Genomic DNA, 20926 nt, shown 5'->3' with positions numbered 1-20926 from the left:
TCGCTGGTGATTGGACAATCCTTGCCGGTTCTTCTTCCTGTTGGCTGGTGGGCTCTTAAGCACGCCTCTCCCCCGCCCTTTCCTACAATTACCTTAGCCAGCTCTGTCCCGATTGGTTTAGCTTCGCTGTCCTCCCGGCTAAGAAAACGGATTTCTGGTTTTGGGTCTGTGTCTCTGATTGGCAAGTACTCCCCCGCCCTTCCTCATTTTGATCGACATCTCCTACTTCCCTTTAAGGATTGGCTGCGCACCATAGCCCGCTCTATTCGATTGGTTTGCCCTTCGAGGAGCCCCGCCCTCTTCTCCAGGCCCTCCCCACCCCTTTCTGTTCCAGTTGTGTTCCATTTCAGTGATTGGCTAAAGTCATTTTCCTCCTTGACTCTCATTGGCTGAACTCCGGCCTAGGCTGTCTGGAGATGCGCGCGCAGCCTGGGGTGGTTGCCTCTCCTACTGCTGCTGCTACTACCAGGGCAGGGGGGAGCGCGAAGCTCTGAGCTTCCTCCTTCTCCTTCCCCACCCTCCCCTTACCACAGCTCAGGCTTTGGCTGGGTGACTAGGCCGCATTCCCCCCCCTGTTGGGGGGGAGGGGGCCATTGTTGTTATGGAGACCGGTTCTGGGGACCCCCCACCACCCCCACCGAGGTATAATGCTCCTCACTCAGTGCTCCATGCCCTCAAGAAGGTGAGCCCAGCTCCTGGGGCTGTAGGAGTGCCTGCAGACAACATGACAGCTTCGCCCCTGGCAACAGCCAATGCAGTAACAATGGAAGCCGTGGAAGCAGACCTGCCAACCAGCGCTACAACAGCAGCACCTTGCATTCCTACAGAAGCAACTTTAACCAAGATCACCGTAGAGATGTCTCTCATGGCTGTGGCCAACGATAACGGGAGCATGGCCTTTCCTGCACACGTGGCATCGGATGCTGTAGCTACGGACGTGATTCCGATGGGCGACAAACTTTCCGTAGAGACGGTACTTGCGACCAATTCTGTGGATCCCGTGCCAGCCGTGGCAACAGTAAATGGAATGTCGGTGACGTCGTCCTATGATGTCGGGATGATGTCGCCAGCTGTGGCTTTGCCTAAAGAGACCATGGTAAAATCTCTCCCGGTTCCACCAGAATCGCCCACAGTGGTAGTGGTAGCGCCTAGCCCTGTTACGCCTCCTGAGAAGACTTCACCGACCACTCCAGAGGACTTGGAGCCTCACGATCTCTCCACTTCACAACTGCCCCAGGACATGGGTTCCCAGTCCAGTCTCGGAACCCCGGCACCCAGGGCTCCTCCAGCTCCTGACACATTGAGCTACTTGGATTCTGTCAGCCTCATGTCAGGCACCATGGAGTCACTGCCCGGCTCTGGATTCCTTGATGATGCTAGCTCCATGGGTTCAGATTCTGAGATCAATGGATTAGCATACCGGAGGACCGACAAATATGGCTTCCTAGGGGGCAGCCAATATGTTGGTTCACTGTAAGTATTGGCACCAAGATGATGAGTTTCCCATGCCTGCGGGGAAGGGAGGGAGGGAAGATGTTAGTCTTTTATACAGGACAAACAAGTTCACCAAGATATCCAGTGATGACCACAATTCCAACTCTGGCTAGAGTGCTGGGAAAATAATATATGATGTTCTTCCCCTAGGGGGCGCAAGCTGTCATCTTGGAAAAGTTGGATTGTGGGGAGAATCCTAGGGATGAGAGGGATCCTTGTCCAGATTGGTACCCTGACAGCATAGTTATAACCTAAGGCATCGCCCACAGGAGATACCATTCAAACTTTGTGAATGGTATCTCGCTAGTTTGGGGAGTGCTGGCTCTAATCTTTGACTTTTGGGGAATATGACATAGATTTTCATTTTATTGGTTGACATTAGGAACAGATTGTGCATTCATTCTTCTTTAAGAAAAAATCATTATTTTTTTCCTTACACCTACTTTATCATTCTGTACTTGGCATACAGCAAAGGAACAAATAGCACCTGAGTTTTTTCCAAAGAGGTGAAATACATTGATTCTCCTCTAGGCAGGAGGACAGTGTGGAGTTCAGAGGCTTCCTGATGCCCTGTAAAACTGTTGTATGAATTGGGGTAAGGTGGGGACTGCTGATCATGACTGTTATGGAACCGCCTTAATTGTCTTCCTAAACCCTAGACCTTTCTCTTCAGCACAATCCTTCAATTAGACCAAGTGACTCATTTCTCCACCCAAATATGACTGGGATTTAATCTCTGCCCTTTCCCCCATAACTCTGTTTTTTCTCTTCAGCTTGGATGCTGCCCTCATTGGCCTGAAATTCAAACCATCTCTCTGGATGTGTGGTTTCACTGGAAGGATGCTACATGCTCTTTTGTATTGTGACTGACCACCTTTCTTTTGTGCATGCCAGTCAGTCTTTGTCCCAAACATGGGAAGTGTTGTTGTAACATTAGTCTCAGTAGTGTGAATTCAGACTATCACGTCTATTATGTGTCAGTTGTGTTTTACTCTATACCCCCCCAAATCCTTGGTTTGCCTCTTACTCCAGTTGCCATCTCCTCTAAATGGCCATTCCATGCATTTGTGGTGTGGTGGGAGACAAAGTTGCTAAGGGAATTCACTGTCTCAGGATGTGAGCAGGTCAAAGGTTAGACATTTTCATATAGGATCTCTACATCTGTAGTTGCTAACTAACCAAAGGAAACAATCACCTGCTCACTTGTCAGACTTCTAACTGCTAGGAGGGAATGAGATGGTGAATTGACTGATTACTGCCCTGTTGCTTTCTGGCAGTGTTAGAAATGTTTGCGACTGGCATGGGCCCAATTGCAACCACATGGAGATCTCTGGATGCCAGGTTGGCGACTGACATCTCCATCTGGCTGGCCCCTCCACCTTTCTTAAGCAGGTAAGCAGAATAGCTTCTTTATTGCATTTATATCTTGCCTTTTTCTCCAAGGAGTACATGATTCACCCACCTCCTCAGTTAATCCCTATAACAACCCTGTGAGGTAGGTTAAGAGGCTGTGACTGGCCCTAGGTCACCTAGTAAGCTTCATAACTGAGTGGAGTTTTGAACCCTGATCTTCCAGGTCCTGATCAACTGAGTTTTGAACCCTGATCTTCCAGGTCCTGACCTAGCCCAACACTCTTAGCCACTACACTGCACTGGCTTCTTAGAGTACTTCTGCTATTGGGCAGCTATATAATAATAATAAAATAATAATAATAACAGCAACAACAACTTATTATTATTTATACCCCGCCCATCTGGCTGGGTTTCCCCAGCCACTTTAAATTAAATAGGTAAATAAATATGGGGAATTGTTTTATTTGATGTTTTAATGTACCATAAACCACTTTGAGATTTTCTCTTTAAAATATAAAGTGGTATAAAAATGAAATTAATAATAATAATAATAAGCTTCTTTGGGGGTGGGTGGGTGGGAATGGTGCCTAGACATACCATTGTGGCAACTGCAACCCAGGGTTAAGATGCCATTTGGTGGTTAGCTTATATATCTGAGTTTCTAACACCACTTCCTTGCTCCCCCTGGAGATGAGATGCAGGGATGGATGGGCCACCTTCAACTTGCCCTGTGTGCTCTTAGTGGTCTTCAGGCTCTCAATAAAGTGTATACAGCTGTGGCTGTTGAAGAGATATTCTGGGAAGAGTGCTTGGCTTTTGTTTCCTTATTTTGAAGAGTACCATTCCCCCAGTCCTCAGTTACAAGCAGCTTCTTCTGAAAGCAGTTTGTCATCTACATGGAGTGAGGAAAGAGAGAGAGTGAATTAGTGCTCAGGTGATTTTTTGCAGCGTGGAATGACCAATATGCTGTTGCTTTTGAAGAGCTTTTGAGCCGTTATCTATTGGAAGGTGTTTTCCCTCTTCCTCTCCATGCCAGTGTATCACTCTACCCAGACTTGCTGCCTGTTCTGGCCCTGAAAAGCTGGGAGATTCTGGGTGGGTTCAAAAGCTGACCTTTCAGGACCTGTAACTGCGCAGCGGCAGTTGTCTGTGGCCTTCAGTCATGCAGTTAAGCCCGGTGGTGCAGTTTGTCTCACTTCCCTGGATTCCTGAGTGTAGCAATGCCAAGCACCACTGACTGATGGATGTCTAGGGAAGTCTTTTAGCTCAAAGACTTACCTAGGCCCCTAATCAGGTGCCACTAAAGGGTGCGGAGGAGGGAGCATTGCCTCTCCCCGGTTGCCCTGGTTTCACCAGGCATGTGGAATAGTGTGTATGGCATGTGGAACGTTGCGTATGTGTGTATTTAGAAAGTGACATACCTGTAGTTACAGCCACTAACACAGAATTTGGCAACCATCTCTGAAACCTAAGAATTTTAGTTTTCTTTTAAAGAGAAAGGAAGCCTGCTGAGCTCATGTTTGATGAGGAAAACCTCATCGGATGCCAGCCCTCTTCTCCCCTGCTAGTTTTCGACATAATATTGGACTTCCCAAAAGCATCTGTTTGGTCACTATGAGAATAGGACGCTGAACTAGAGGAGCCTTTGGCCAGATCCTTTTTTACATAGCACCTCAATGGCTGGCTGGTCAAATACCCCCAGAGGGCAAGGTGGTGCTGACAGCTTTCTCTCTATCGTTTGTCTCTAGCAATTGGAAGTACTGTACTGCATTCACTTTCTGAACAAGGGGGCGGGGCTGTCTAATCGCTGGAATTTCCAGCAATGTGTTGGATCCATTTTTAAAGTCCTCTTACAAGATGCAAGTATGCGGCTGGAAGAAACAGTTCCCAGTTTTCCCCACAAGAAAAGTTAGATGCAAATTAAATATGAAAACTAGTTTCTGCTGGCAGTCCTAATTTGCAGGATTGATTTCAGTTGTGGAATGCCCTTTTTAGTTGATAGTTCCGACAAGTGCAAATTCCTAGTGGTTTTGCAGTCTGCTGACAGTCAGCTTGTTTGTCTGCAGAATAAGAGTTAGTACCGAGGCATGGCTGTGTTAAGGATTAGTGGGGTGTTGTTTTGTTTCAGCTGGCGAATGCATGTAGGCGGCAGCAGCCTGGGGGTTGCTTTCTTTGCTTGGCGGGTGTGGAACCAATTGCCTGAAGTTTCTCTTATTGGATGTGGATAAGCTGCTGTTCCTGCTCAGCCATCTGTACCACCTTCTGTCATCTTTTGGCTGATGCTGGAACCTGTAAGGAAAGCCAGTTATTGAGGAAGAACGGCTGACAAAGTAAACAATAGTCAATAGAAACAGAACTACCGGGTATGGGTATTGGCAGCCAACAGGGTTAGAGCAGAAAAAACTGGAACTTGAGATATTGGGAGCCAAGCCGAGCCAGTATTCAGGATTTGTTGTTTTGTGTTTGGTTTTCTTCCTTGCCTTATCCACATTGGTTAAAATATATCTCTTTTGATTTGTCTTAGGCTATGAAATGCAGGTTCCTCTAGCGAATTTTGGGGCGAAGTAGAACTTTTGGCTTGAGTACTGGTTGTGTAGGCAGCTCTGGTTCAAATTGCTGCTCAGCCACAAAGCTCTCTGGGTGACCTTGGACATGTCGCTCACAAGATTGTTGTGAAGATCAAATAAACCCCACATGTGCTGCTCTAAGTTCCATGGAAGGAAGACCAGGATAGAAATGGGTCATAGGGATGTTGGCTAAGCCCAGGGCTGCACCCACCCCAAAGTGCTGTAGAAAGTGAGTGGAGGTTCCTGGTTTCTCTATGAGTGGCCTAAAGCCTTATAGTGCTGGAGGCTTGTAGGTTGCCTTGCAGAGAAGTGGATCCCACATAAGCACCAGCCACTGGTTTCCTCTGATGGGTGTGGCCGTGGGAGAATACTGCTGTTCCTTCCCCACCAAACTCCTTCCCTGGCTTTTTTCAATTAAGCAGCCCCACCACTTCCTGTTTGGCAAACCACACTTCCTGTTTCTTACGGGGTTCTGTTAAAGGGAGCCCTGCCCAGATCCTTCTGTATGTTTGCCTTCCCGAAGGCCTCTTGACTGAAACTGATGCGGGTTAAGGGGTGGAAGCAAGTGAAATTAGGCACCTCACTCTCCCCCCCCCCCCCCCGCTTCCCCAATACAAGGACAAGCTTGAGTTGACATTTTTCTTTCTTTATTTTGTGTGTTTGTATTTTGAATTATTTTTTTAAAAGGACAAGCTTGAATTTCCTGTTCCCCTATGACTAGCTGAAGGGCTTCTTACTTTCATTCATGCTTATAGGAGTTATCCCCGGATACTCTTTGAAGTTTTCTTTTCTGGGGGAGGAGCGGAGAAACCTGAATACACTGTAAAGCTTGCATGTGCTTGTAGTCATGTACACAGTTGGTGAGCCTGGAGGCAGGAATGGGTAGTGGGAAACCACAGACACTCTGACTGGAACCTTACCCTACTGTAACATTTTCTCAGGTTACGCAGGAGGAAACTGCTCCATTTCTCAATGCCCTCCCACAATCCCCTTGGTGGCCACAAACCAAGAGCAATGAGTTTGACGGAAGGAAAGCTCAGTTTAGGCTTTTCCCATGTGTTGAGTAGAAATTACAAAGATGGTATTTTCAGGGTAGCAAGTAGCGGGTGGCTGGCTCAGAAAGTGTTTGTTACCTGCCTGGAGGGCTTGTCCTGCCAATCCCTTTTCCTAGAAGGGTCTGGAAGAGGAGGACTCGCAGGGACCATGAAGCTGGGGAGCAAGAGAAGGACACTGGGCCGGGGGAGTTTGGTGCCATCCCAGTGGTCCCACCTCCCCAGTGCAGCGGCATAATCTGCATTTTTCAAAGAAGGAATTTGTAGTTGTGTCCTTTTGAAAGCTCAGAAGCTGGCCAAGAGGCTGAGGGTACCAGTATATTGCATAGCCCTTTAGCTCTTTCCATGAATGTTGTGTACTTCTTGCATAATAAGCATGTATGAAACTCACTTGGCACTGAGTAGAACTGATAACCTTTTTCTCCTTAGCTCAGTATCTGCTTCCTTATCCTTCCGTCTTCTTCTTTCCCTGCAGTGAAAGCGCCATCCCAGTGGACGTGGCCAGGCAGAGGGAACTCAAATGGCTGGACATGTTTTCCCACTGGGACAAATGGCTGTCACGCAGATTCCAAAAGGTAAGCTTCTGAGTACCACCTTCCCAACAGTGTAGAGGGAAAGAATCCAACTGGGATCTGAGCTTTCCTTTCTTACTGAATTTTTTAACTCCTCCATCTCATTTGCAGGTGAAATTGCGCTGCCGGAAGGGGATCCCCTCTTCTCTCCGTGCCAAAGCGTGGCAACTTCTCTCAAACAGCAAGGAGCTTCTGGATCAAAATCCAGGGAAATTTGAGGTATTTCCAAGTACCTTGTCTTGGCTGCTATGCTGATATTGGGGGGGGGGGACGGACGGACGGACGGACGGACGTCAGGATCTCTGTTGGGAAAAGAAGAGAGAACAAGTTTTCAGCCTTTTCCCATCTCCTTTTTATTTCATTTTGTTTCTTGTCTGCTTTTTTCTTAGGAACTAGAACGCCAGCCTGGAGATCCCAAATGGACAGATGTGATTGAAAAAGACCTACATAGGCAATTCCCTTTCCATGAGATGTTTGCAGCTCGTGGAGGCCACGGGTGAGAGAATGGAAGACGGGTGGCGGGGAATGGTTTTGCTACAGTGGCCAAAAGGAGTGCCATCTAGGGTTGGGAGGTCTCCATGCTTCTCTTGTGCGCCTCAGACTCTTACGATTGCACTTCCTCCCCGTGTACTTGAACAATTCGCCCTCTAAGGAGCCTTAGAGGTGTTGCTTCATCCCTTCCCCTCCAGCTCCCTGTGCTGGGTGCGGATGATGAGAGTTGTAGTCCACCAGGTTGGGAAAGACTGTCAGCACTCAATCATGTTCCAGCATTCTTCCTTCTCCTGCATCCCTTCCATCTCCCACCCGAAGTAGCACAGCCTATTGGTAGTCAGACGCTCATGACTCCCACCTCTCTTTTGCCTGTTCCAGGAGCATTACAGCCTGTGCTTTGGAAACCTTGATCCTCCATTGGAGGCCCAGCCCTTATTTGCAGCCTAGTCTTGGGTTAGACATGGCGCTGCCTAGAGCAGGCATCCCCAAACTTCGGCCCTCCAGATGTTTTGGACTACAATTCCCATCTTCCCAACCACTGGTCCTGTTAGCTAGGGATCATGGGAGTTGTAGGCCAAAACATCTGGAGGGCCGCAGTTTGGGGATGCCTGGCCTAGAGGCCAAGGACCCACGTCACACCTTCCAACCCTTCCCTGAGCCTGCTGGGTCCCGTTTTGAATCGGATGCCCCTTCAAGGCTAGGAGAGGGGTTCTGGATCCCTGGTCCTCACCCTTCTCTTCCATCGCAGGCAGCAGGACCTCTACCGCATTCTGAAGGCCTACACCATCTACCGGCCAGAAGAAGGCTACTGCCAGGCACAGGCACCCGTGGCCGCGGTTTTGCTGATGCATATGCCTGCAGAGGTGAGTAGCTCCTTCATGACATTGTGTGGCGGGGGGGGGGGGGGCGCAGCGGACACCTTGAGAATGTGGGTTCTCTGAAAAAGAAAAGGATGGGATGTGGTGGATGAGGTTTGGGAGGAGCCAAAGTTTGTATATGCTGGGAAGAATCTTCAGCAGGAAAAGTGGGAGGGTGGAGAGCATCCTGACTCCAAAACTCTTGGGGCCTTGGTGTTGGTAGTGAGAGGGTCTTTTATACCAGGCCTACCCAGCGGTTCCTTCTCTACTAGAAACTGTTCTTTGTGCTGCTGAGGCAGTGGACAGGGGGAGCCGGCACCTTGCTTCATGCTTTCAGAGACACCTAAGAAGCGCCCTGCTGGGTCAGACGAGAGGCTTGTCTAGCCTAGCATGCTATTCTCAGCTGCAGCCTTTTTTCTATATGACACTGAGCATGTGCAGTGGGTTTGTTTTTTAAATTGATTATTACATTCAAATCCCTTCTTTTCCCCAAGGAGCTCAAGCTGATGGGCAGCCCCCCCCCTTGCTTCTCATTTTATCTTTACAACAAGTAAAGGCTAGGCTGAGTGCTGATGACTGGCAGGCTGAGGTCACTCGGCTGAGTGGGGATTTGAACCCTGTCTCCCAGGTCCTTGTCCAGCACTCTAACCACCAAACCAAACGGATGTCTCAGAGCCTCCAAACTCAAATGCCAGTCTTGCAGCAATCTTTATGACTGCACACAGGCCCTCAAGGCATGTCTACCAGGAGGTAAGAGTCTGTTGGGCACTCTTTCCTCAAACCACCCCCTCTGGCAACTTGGCACTTTTCTGCCCTGTTACTTAGTCTCAGGCCAGTTTTCAACACCCTTACCTGCAAACATTGCCCAACGTAGAAATATAGCCATGGTATTTCAGCAGAATTTATAAGGCACTTTATCGGTAGTGCCATGTTCATTCATCTCCAGTAGAAGTCAAGGGCTGTAGCTCAGCAGAGCACCTGCTTTGCATGCAGAAGGTCCCAGGTTCAATCCTTGACACCTCAAGGCAGGCCTGGGAAATATTCCTTTCCTGCAGCCATGAAGAGCCACTGCCAGTCAGCGTAGATAATGCTCTGCTAGATAGACCAATGGTCTGATCCAATATAATGCAGATTCCTTTGTTCTTCTTTTTGGGCGTTGGTTGCTTGTGTGCCACCTGCACAGTATTGCAAAGGAAATATGGCAGCCAGAACAGAGGAGGTAACTCTCTGGGCTGTCCTTCCTGAATGCACTAGTAGGGGTTTATTGCATGCAATTGGGCAGTGAACTAGTGGAAGGACTGCCTTAGCCAGGAGGGTATGACTGCCCAGATTATCAGTGTTGAGAGTTTCTGTTTCTCTGTCTCATCAGCAAGCTTTCTGGTGCCTGGTGCAAATCTGTGAGAAATACCTCCCTGGCTATTACAGCGCTGGACTGGTGAGTACGGCTGTGGTCCTGTGAGGAAGGGCAGTAGGCCCAGGGCATTTCCACAGGACTTCTTTACAAGGAAATGTCTTCTGCACTCTTTAAAAAAAACACTCTAATGAATAGACATTTCCCCCCACTACTACATCACTGGGGTACCTATGCTTAGCAGTGTCCTGCAAGGACCACCCAGTATCTTCCTGTGCTCTACTTTTCTGGAGAGGAATGAGACTTGCTGGAGGATGGAGGCCTCCTGGGAAAGGACGGGAGGCTTGTAGTCTGGTAACATGCAGCAGCAGCAGGAACACACATAATTATACACCTGCCTGCTATTTCCTCACTTTCATTTCTCTCTCAGGGCCAGTTTATCGGACTAGCTTTTTAAGGGTTTGTTTTCCAACCTGTTTCACTTCTCCCTTCATCCTCCCTCCAGTCAAACATGGAACTTGCCCTCCCACCCCCTGCCACCATGGATGACTGGTCCGGAGAGTGAGCTCGCCTTGGGCTCAAGTTGCCGACTTCTTCTTTTCCCAGCCCATTATAATGGGCTGAATTATAATTATAACTGGGCAGCGAGTGCCGTTTTAGAAGAGGCGCTCCCTTCTGTGGTGGAAATACGTCTTTGTGATCTTGCCTGTCGTGATGTGTGTGCATCCTCTCAAAATAAAGGAAAGATACCCTTTCCCCTTCGGAACTATTTTTAAAAATTTTATTCAGCTGCATATATACGCAGGGATAGTTGCTTTTTTACAATGTGTGCAATTAATCGACACATTTCTTTAAACCAGGTGACTGCTTAAAAGTGGGCCCACAGTGGAAAAAACATCAGGGTGAAAGAGTGTTAAAAGTGAATTAAATCAAGCCAACCTTTCATATGAACAACAGAGCTAAAGAGGAATCAGTGGCTAATTGTATGTCTTGAGTCTTTCGTTACCCCATCCCACTAGAGCAGGGGTGACTAACCCCTGGCGCTCTAGCTTGTTGTTGGGCTACATCTCCCATCTCTCCTGACCGCTGGCCATGTTGACTGGTGCTGATGGGAGTTGGATCTCCAGCAATATCTGGGGGGCCACAGATTCCCCATCCCTGTTTAATATGGACAGAGACTGTGCCTTTAAACAGCTGCCAAGCAGGCAAAAATCAACAGGTGAAGGGCCCTGGCTTGGTGGTAGAACACCTTCTTTGCTAGCAGAAGGTCCCAGGTACAATTGCAGGTGGGGCTGCGAGGAACCCCTGCTTGAATCTTGGCAACCTACTGTAGACAGTACTAAGCTGGATGGGCTCACTTAAAGGCACTTCCTATGTTCGTTTCATGCTGGGGGAAGCTTTATTTCTGCCTTATATACAGTCATTAGTCACAGAACCTTTATCCATTAAAAATATGGCAATTCTTCTAGCTCCATGCAGCCTTAAGCTGTGCATAAGGTTGCCAGACTCAATAGAGGACAGGACTTCTGTGCCTTTAATTGCTCTGCTCTCTTTTGAGTCTTGAAACCTTAAAGAGAAACCAGCAGACCCTTTGTTTAATTTCCAAGCAAAGGGTCTGCTGGTTTCTCTTTAAGGTTTCCAGACTCATTCTTGCTGGTATGATCTTAATATTTACAACCAGATGAAGGTTTCATTTTTGGAATAATAAATTTTCAGAGTGGTTTTTACAGTTAATCAAAAATTACTGATTTGGTTATACTATTAGAAATACGTTGAGGTTTAATAAGTTAACTGTTTATATTTGGACAACTTTTCTGCTGTACTTTATTGGAAGGAGAAAAACAATAATATCCTTAATAATAATGTAACATTTTTTTAAACTAAAACAATAACATTAGCATACGTATCCGTGTTTGTTAACTGATGTGGTTAAACAGTTTTTTTAAAAAAAGAAAACACACCTTAGACTGAGTTTTAGCACACATGAAAAACTTAAAAACAAATCCTTATTTCCTGATGAATAGCCTTTGGACTATAATGTAATGTAAATAGAAAACTATTCCTTAGAAAATTTTTCCACTAAAAGCATTTTATTTTTAAAATCCAATTTAAATTTTTTTTTAAAAAAACCATTATTTTCAGTGATTTTTATCCACCTTGGTATTCCTGCACCCAAGCACTCCCACAAGCCCTCCTTTGGGCTGGTAGAGCAGGATACCATGAAAAGGAGAAAGGAGAAAGTAGTGGGGAGGGGAAATTAGGGTTGGTGATTCCTCTTCCTCCCAGTGCTCCTCTCATCCCAGAGGTTTCTTGTGCTTCCTGCGCAGGAGGCGATTCAGCTGGACGGGGAGATCTTCTTTGCCCTGCTGCGGCGAGCGTCTCCCATTGCCTACCGCCACCTGAAAAGGTACAAGGTCGACCCCATCTTGTACATGACGGAGTGGTTCATGTGCATCTTCTCTCGGACCTTGCCCTGGTGCTCTGTACTTCGCGTCTGGGACATGTTCTTCTGTGAAGGTGAGGCTCATTCCTTGGTCCCCACTTGCTTTCTCTCTGCCTGGCCTTGGGTGTCTTGATTATGTAGTGTCTGCATCCCCCGCCCCCTTATGCCGACCCAGTCAGGAGGGAAAGATACAAGAACAACGGCACTTTCTGCTATAAATTGGATCCTCTCCTTTGGCTTTTCTTTTGAACTGCCTTTCCATCACTGAATTGAATCAGAAGGGTGGCTCCTGAGCCCTTGCTTACTTGGTTGTTACAAATTCCACTTGTGGAGTCTCCTTTTTTAAAACGCTTATCGCCATCTCGCAGAGGATGATGGGATTCCTGGCCTCATACGACAGGCACCCCCAAACTCGGCTCTCCAGATGTTTTGGGACTACAACTCCCAAAATCCCTAGCTAACAGGACCAGTGGTCAGGGATTATGGGAATTGTAGTCCCAAAACATCTGGAGAGCCGAGTTTGGGGATGCCTGTCATACGGTGTGTCAAGCTCCTTCCTCCCCCCACACCCCAACCCCTGAGTGATCCTTCTCTCCCACTTGCAGGGGTGAAGATAATCTTTCGAGTGGGCTTAGTGCTGCTCCGGAACACGCTGGGCTCAATAGACAAGCTGCGCTCCTGCCAAGGCATGTACGAGACGATGGAGAAACTAAGGAACCTGCCTGTTGATACCATGCAAGAGAATTTCCTTGTCCAGGAGGTGAGAAACAGGTCGTAAGAGCAGAGTTCTAAGCAGAGAACAAGGAGCCTTGGATTATGCACCAAGGATTCTGCACCATGATATCCGTCAGGCAGAAAGCCAGTTGGGAAAGTAGTCAAGATGCACAGGGCAGGGGAAGGCAGAAGGCAGATGGGGGTCAATTGTGTGATTTCTAGATGATCTGCAAGTCTGCCCTCCTCTGGTGGCAAATTATCGAAGGGATATCAGATTTAAAGAAGGGACCAGCCATTCCATAGGCAAGGATTTATAACTACCAATTGCAGGGTTTTGTGGGGGTTTTTGTGGGGAGGGGGGGTTAAAGGAACCTCAATTAAAGTGTTAAAATGAAAGACACTTCAGGTAACCCAAAATGGATTTTGGGGTGGAAGAACTGTGAAGTCAGCTCAGTTCTTGTACTCAGAAATCCCTGTGCTCAGAGGCACCACATATATTTCCACTGGCGGAGGAAGGGGGGTGCGGAGAGACCGGTGAGCACCAGGTGTCAGCCGTGAGGGCGGGTGACATCGCTGTGCTACCCCCCACTCGCTCGCTCACTGCACAGGCGGCGGGCCAATAGGAATGATGCTGCCGTAGACCGCTAGCGCCCCCACCCCCCCGACGCTCATCGTGCGGGTGGCAGGTGGCTAGGGAAGCTCACTGTGCGGGCGGCAAGCCCCGCCCCTGCACCGCTCCGGGTGCCGGGGCAGGTAGCTCCGCCCCTGTATATGTCTTAAAGGTGTGTGCCTTTCACACCAAGTTCCAGAAGGTGGATCTCCAGCGGTTCTGCTAAAACACAAAGTAGATTCCGGAAGCCAGAAATCTGCCCTCCTCTGTTTTGGAGAATGCAAATTATCGAAGGGATATCAAATTTAAAGAAGAGACTGTCCATTCCATAGTGTATTTCAGTCTTGGTCAAAATCATTCACATCTTATGATCTACCTGATTTTTAAGTCTTTTTCAGACTTTGTCTATCTTCCTAATCTTTTTTTTTTAACCTTAGGGACTAGAAACACATGGTTGGCCTTGTTTGAAAAATTCAAGGTTCCCATTAAAAAACAAACTTCTTCACCTAACTTTTATCTTATAGCAAAATGACATGGACATGAAATACATAGTACCTTGGTTTGAACCATTATGCTTATATCCTGCCTCATATAAGGAACATGAGCAGGCTACCGAATAAGTATGGACAGTGTCCATATTTATTCAAATAAACATGAACAGAAGAGACAAATGCACTCAAAATCCTAAAGTAAGATAATTGAGGAAGGGCGCTTAAATGAGCTCATAAAAGTAGACTCTCTCCAGATTTGGTGGAAAGTGCTTTAAGAAATCTGCTAATCACATGCTTACAGTGACAGATTACATGGAGTTCAGGTGTTGGGAGGGGGGAGGCTGCTTCTCTCTCAACTTTTAAAATGGTTTTGATTTTATTTTTTTCATACAAGCAAAATCTGCCTGGGCAGGCTGTGAGTTGGGAGTGAAGGGAAGGGCAAACGGGGAGGTTCTGCCTAACCCTTCCCCTTCATGCTTGTCAGTACCTAATCGCCCTCCACCAGGCCCTTTTTCGCCTGCACGTGGGTGAAGTCCCGGATCCTGGTATTCCCCCAAATGCAGATTATAAGGTGGCATGGCGGAAGTTGATTGTATACCGTAAAGTGGACCACAGTGGAAAAGGCTAAGCAGCCTTCCTCTGCTTGCCCAGGCTGATTTGAAAGTGAGAGAGAAACCACAGGGGGAAGAAACCAGCAATTCCACATGGCATGTGGTTTCCATTGCAGCTGTGCCTTGCCCAGGCACTGCCTTTGTTTTGTGTGGGCCAGGAGATGTTACACATACGAGGAGGCTGCTGAGACGGGTGGAAGTGTGGCGGATATTGGTGAAAGATGCCACGTGGCTATTCCTCTTGTGCTTGCTTTTGTCCGCCCCCCCCCCTTGCCCAGGTGATTAACCTCCCGGTGACGGAAGCCCTTGTGGAGCGGGAGAACGCCACGCAGCTGAAGAAATGGCGGGAGACGCGGGGAGAGCTGCAGTACAAGCCCTCCCGCCGGTTGCATGGCTCTCGGGCCATCCACGAGGAAAGCCACCGCATGAACCCGCCCTTGAGCGCCAGCGCCAGCCTTTTGAGCCTCACTGGCCTGAGGCAGAGGGTAGCCATTGGCAGTACGGGCGGCCCCTCCTTCTCCCCGGCGCACTCGGTGGGCTCCTTGGCCATGTCGGCTGTCCCTCCCCCGGCTCCTCCTGCCGCCCAGAGCCAGGTGGTGGTGTCCGAAGGCCTCCACGCGGCCTTGCCGTCCCCCACCGGGAACAACATGCCACTTGGGGGCCCCCCCAGGAAAGCGGGGGGCAGTAGCAAGGAGGAGAGGCGGAAAGAGAAGGAGCGCGAGAGGCAGGAGAAGCTGGAAAAGGAGAGGCAGAAGCAGGAGAAGGAGCGCGAGCGGAAGCTGCAGAAGGAGCGCGAGAAGCAGGAGAAGGAGCGGGAGAAGAAGCAGCAGAGGGAGCGAGCCAAAGAGGAGGCCAAGCTAAAGAAGGAGAGGAAGTTGTCGCTGAGGAAAAAGGAACCCAAGTCAGCCCCTCCTCCACCCGCTGAGGAGGGGAAGGAGGGGGGAACCTCAGGGGCGTCCGTGGTACAAAGCACACACTTTTGAGTAGGGCTGGGGGGCCACACGGGCCCCGACGACTCCCTCCCGTCAGCCAAGGACCAAGGTGGTGGCTGCCACCCAGAGACTTGTTGTGGTAGGGGGACCCAGAAGGCAGGAGGAGCTTTTGCCAAGGCGGGGGATAGCTGCCGTGCACTGAACCACACAACTTAGGGCCGCGGTTGGGTAGTGGAATATTTAACGGAGGTCCCATGTTTTTACCTCCCTTTGTGTGCCTGAGGTGGATGTGGCTCCCTTCCCCCTCCCCTTCCCCTATCCTTAATGAATAGGGCCAAAACAAGATGGCGGCTGTGCTCTGCGTGGCTACAGAAAATGGCCGCCCACTGCTGTTTTTGTCGCAACCAACAGGAGCAGCTGCATCGCTCCGATCCCCTACCAAAAGGTTGGGAATCTTAACTGAGGAGGTAACCATACTATTAATAATAACTCCTGACATCCCAATTTCAAGTACTGTATATAGAATCCTCTCTCCTTAAAGCTATTTAACCACTCCAGGCTTACAACACCACCTCCAGAGAGGCTGGTTTCGAGAACAAGGTATTGTCTTCCCGCCAGTATATTAACAAATGTTTCTTCCATTGTGGGTTGGCCCTCATAACATTGCTATATATATATATATATGTATTTCCCTTGGCTCCACCCCAGACTTGACTGTCTCCCCTATAAGAAATCCCTCCTTCCTTTGGCTCCCTGGCCCCCATGCATGGTTACCTACAGGCTGCGATAGTTGCCTTATTTGCTGGCGGTGTCTCTGTTCTTTGAAAGCCGCATGGCAGGCTGAAGTGGCTTTAGCCAACATGGACCTGCAGCAAAGAGGAAAGCGGAACCTGTTGGATTGCTCCCTCACATACAGTGAATTGAGACAGGAAGCCTTTCTGTAAATGCGAGTCTGAGTGTGTGTATGTGTATGTGTATTGGGGGTGGGGAGCTGGCTACCCTGCTACCCAGAAACTCGGCCATTTGGCTGCTCCTATGCAAAGATTTCTTAGCAGTGGTCAGGAAAAAAAAAGTTGGTGCCTATTTATGTCTGTTGAGATTTCTTGAGCAGAAAGGAGAAGAGAGATTGGAGCAGAGAGGGGGCCGTACGTTGAGATTCCCCATTCCCGCTTTGGTGATATGCACTTGAGAAAGGTTTTTGCTCTTTAGCAATTTCTTGTCCTTGAGTATTTACCTTCTGGCACAAACATTCCCATTTGCTGCCTCCAGACAGTGAGGGAGGCAGCCAGGTTTCTAGGGAGCTTCTGCCAACAAGGGGTGGGGTGGGGGTGGACTGTGTTGTACACTGTTCCTCTCCAAGCCCTGGTACCCATATCAGTCCTTAACAACATATTTGGGTATCTTTGCCCTTGTTTTATTAGCATACAACCAGCACCAGTCATTTTCTGGATACAAAGGATGCGTCTCCACAACACATTTAAGCCAGTGGACCATTAGTTTTGACTGCTCTGGGTTCTCTTGAGCCCTTTCCCAAGTTCCCATGTGTTTGGTATGAAAACTCCCATGATCCCCAGCCCAGCATGGCAGTCAGAGGCGGTACAGTACCCTAACATTTATTGAGAGAGCAGCAGCAGGAGGAAGGCTGGCCTAGAGTCAAGGTTAAGGAATTGTCATTTGGGGAACAGGCTGAGAATGCTTTCATATTTTGAAGCCCCACAGTCCCTTCATAAAATTTGAGGCACGGCGGTTTAAAACAGGTTTTAAAATGCTTTTAGTTTGTTAATATAGTATAGTACATGCCCCCAAGTTGCATGCTTTATTCCTCTGTCCCTCAGCGGAAAGCAAATTGGTTCCTTTAAAACACTGTAACTCGAATGATTTTTCTCTATGTGTTTTCGTTATGCAACCACAAACCCTTTTAACGTTCCTACACACTGGCATTAGCTAGCTTGGCCTTCCTTTGATAGCAGTGTAGAATGCAGCCGGTCAGATCCTTGGCTTTTATTCCATGCAGCTTAGCGAGACCTGGGATGCTGATATCTACAGTAGCTTAGCAGAGCCTGGCGGGTCAGAATTTTAGAAATGTTGTGGGAAGAAGGGTCTCTGCAACAGGGAGACAGAACTCTTGCTGCCTTGGAGGTCAGGCTGGGCTGGAAGTGGACTGAATGGATTTGGGCAACTTTGGACTTGTGCATCTTCATAACTCGCCCTGTTGCCCCTTCTGCTTTCACCTTCCGCAGCATCGCTCTCCACGTTAGGTTACATTTTTCTGCAGTTGTGAATAGCTTGAAAATCATGAACCTGTTTCAGAATCTTGCTTCCCAGAACACGCCTGCCCTAAATGGCAGCTTCTAGACTCCACGATCCCATCTACGAGCCAGCGAAAAAGCTCCATTAGTCCATCCTCATTTCTGTATATAACTCTTCTCTATAACACATATATTATATATATGTTTCAGTATTGTAATTATGTATACAGAACCTTGAGGTTATTATTTTTTGACCTTGTGCTCTTATTTAATGGGACAGACACTGGAAAAATTAGGAATTCATTTTTTCCCCTTGCCTTTTAATTTTTTATTAGTGTTTTTTTAAACCACCACTGCTAATCAGGAAGAGAAGAAAATTGGAAGTTTACAGCTGACATCTCTTTACTGTCCTCCTTGTTAATAATGTCTTTCTTTTTGTTTGTGCCTCGTTCTTACTGGATTTTTCCCCCATTGCTTTGTTTAAAAATGTTAACAAAACAAAATGACAGTCTAGTTTGTCAAGCGTCTTCATTGATTTTTGATGGTTTGGGCTGTCTTCTGTGGGATGAGAGTATCTGCATCCTTGGAGAAGGGGAAAATTTTCTTTGCTGAAGGGAACACGCAGTGTGCGGGTGCTACTGTAGTAAGCCAGGTGCCACCCATCCTATATTTGTGAATCTGATTTATTTCCTGGCTAAACACAGAACTTCACATTTATATAAACTCATATTTATATTCTGTGAGTTTTGGCCCAAGTCTCCTTACTGTCAAGATAATCTCTGTCTTCTAAGGCATTGGTTAGCTCGTACAGTTTTGTGTCATCTGCAGATTTAATGAGTATCCCACCCTCAACCTTCATCAAATCATTTATTGTTGAACAACACTGGGCCCAAGACAGAACCCTATAATAGCACCCAGCTTTTCATTTTGGCTCCATCTGAACTTTATGTTTAAAGCAGTGTCATACAGCTTTAAAAAGTTATGTCTTCCTCACAAAGAATTCTAGAACTTGTAGTCTGTTAAGGATGCTGAGAATTTTAAAGAGGCCCCTATTCCCCTCACAGAGCTACAATTCCCAGTGTGGTTTAATGACCAACCCCTTTTCCCAGGGGACTCTGCGAATTGTAGCTCTGTGAGGGGAATAAAGGTAAAGCTAAAGGGACCTCTGACCATTAAGTCCAGTCGCAGACGACTCTGGGGTGGTGGTGCCCATCTCGCTTTACTGGCCGAGGGAGCCGGCGTACAGCTTCCGGGTCATGTGGAAGCCGCTTCTGGCAAACCAGAGCAGCACACGGAAATGCCGTTTACCTACCCGCTGGAGCAGTACCTACTTATCTACTTGCACTTCGTACTTTCAAACTGGGGAATAGGGGTCTTCTAACAACTCTCAATATGCTGAACAAACTACAGTTCCCAGGATCCTTTGGGGAGAAGAGAGGACTCTTTGAAGTGATATCCAGCATAGTCCTTAAAAGATATAGTGCAGATAGAACATTTTCTCTTCACGATGACCAGGAGCCGCTATGAGCACTCCTTGGATGCAATCCCTCACTAACTACAACTCTTATGTCATGGTAGCTCCATCTAGCCCACATTTTACTAGCTTGCCAACATGAATTCTGTAGGGGGACCTTGATCAGGGAAGAGGAATCTCCAGATGTTGGATTCTCATCAGCTCCACTTTGCACGGTCCACAGTAAGGGATGATGGGAAGATGTCTTCCAGCATCAGCTGCCGGGTCAAATATTCTCTGTCCTAAAACTCTGTGACTTTTGACATCCCTCTCAACTCTGCCATGATTGGGAAAGCCTGTTGGTAGTTTTAAGATCAATATGTTTGCCACATATTGAAACATGGATGACATACTTGGGGCAGTCCTGCATAATAGATGGGACTGAGACAGAGCTTGGAAAATGGTTACTTTAGCGGACTTCATGGTGGAATGGAGATTTGAATACCGTCCCCCCCCCCCACAACCAGCCACTACCCTGGCTCTTTTGAATCTTCGTTGTTGATCTGAGAGGAAAATCAGTGGGTTTGTGTAGCCAGAGGTGGACCAGTGCCATGTTGGGCAGCCACGAATGATGTTGAGCCAGGGAGCAAATGAACATAAAGTAAAATTACACATGGATACTTTAAGGGTGCAAGAGCAGAACTGGAAAATCGAAATACAGACAGTGCCTCTTCAAACTGTTGTTGGGAACAAAGATCCTTTTAGGTTTTAAAGTTGTGGTGGAGGAATGATTTTATGATGAGAGTCGTAGGCAACTACCTAGAAATCATTGATAAAAAGGTGTGTGTGTGTGTGTTATAGTGGGTTGGGGAAGATGACACCATTGGAAGGACCATAGTTTAGAGGTAGATGCACACTTTGTGTTCGGAAGGGCCCGTCTCTTCCAGTTAACAGGATCTCTTTACAGTTAATCTGAGGGAAGCTTCTGCTTGCGGCCTCTGCTGAGCCACCACTGTCCAGGCAATCCTGGTTTTGATAGCAGTCAACTTTTAAGCCAGACATGGTGGGTACCTGCTGCTTCATTTTTATTGTTACTTTACCATATTGCAATAGTGCTGTTGTGGCAATGCATCCTTAAGGCTAAGGCAAGGGTCCTGACCCACCAGTCAAATACCAGAGACTAGGCCAATGCTGTTTTCATCACACCATTAAATGCATGGGCTGGACCAAATAACGGCAAAGAAGGCAAGCTTTCACTTTGGGGAATGGTTTTGGTTCCACACTCAGGAGGTTGGCACAGCTGCAGACTCCACCCACAATAAGCGCTTGCCAAAATATACCATTACTGAGGTCAACCTCCTTTCTCACTGTATCAGGTATGGCGGCTACTGCCCTGTTTCACATATTTTAAGACATACCCATAAAATAAGCCATAGCAGGATTTTTAAGCATTCAAGGAATATAAGCCATACCCCGAAAATAAGACATAGTGATAGGCGCAGCAGCAATGCCGGCCGCGGCAGGAGGAGGAGGAGGAGGAAAAAAATAAGACACCCCCTGAAAATAAGCCATAGTGTGTTTTTTTTTTGAGGAAAAAAGAATATAAGACGGTGTCTTATTTTTGGAGAAACACGGTACTATGGTGAACAAAACAATTCTTGAGGCTGGTAGGTTTCTTTGTTTAA

At 47.7% G+C, this 20926-nt stretch overlaps 1 protein-coding gene across 1 annotated transcript; it reads left to right on the top strand.

Annotated features, from left to right (window-relative positions):
* Positions 1 to 426: 426 nt before the first annotated feature.
* On the top strand, positions 427 to 20925 carry TBC1D10B (TBC1 domain family member 10B). The gene is made up of 9 exons (XM_035134526.2): positions 427 to 1473; positions 6942 to 7041; positions 7150 to 7257; positions 7428 to 7534; positions 8279 to 8393; positions 9757 to 9822; positions 12066 to 12255; positions 12787 to 12941; positions 14886 to 20925. Exons 1-9 carry the CDS (start codon positions 602 to 604, stop codon positions 15588 to 15590), a joined length of 2418 nt encoding a protein of 805 aa, XP_034990417.2. The 5' UTR covers positions 427 to 601; the 3' UTR covers positions 15591 to 20925.
* Position 20926: the final 1 nt, after the last annotated feature.

This window comes from Zootoca vivipara, chromosome 13 (genome assembly GCF_963506605.1).
Source record: "Zootoca vivipara chromosome 13, rZooViv1.1, whole genome shotgun sequence".
Taxonomy (NCBI): Eukaryota; Metazoa; Chordata; class Lepidosauria; order Squamata; family Lacertidae; genus Zootoca; species Zootoca vivipara.
Note: the sequence above shows the minus strand (reverse complement) of the source record. Positions and strands in the feature narration are given on the sequence as shown.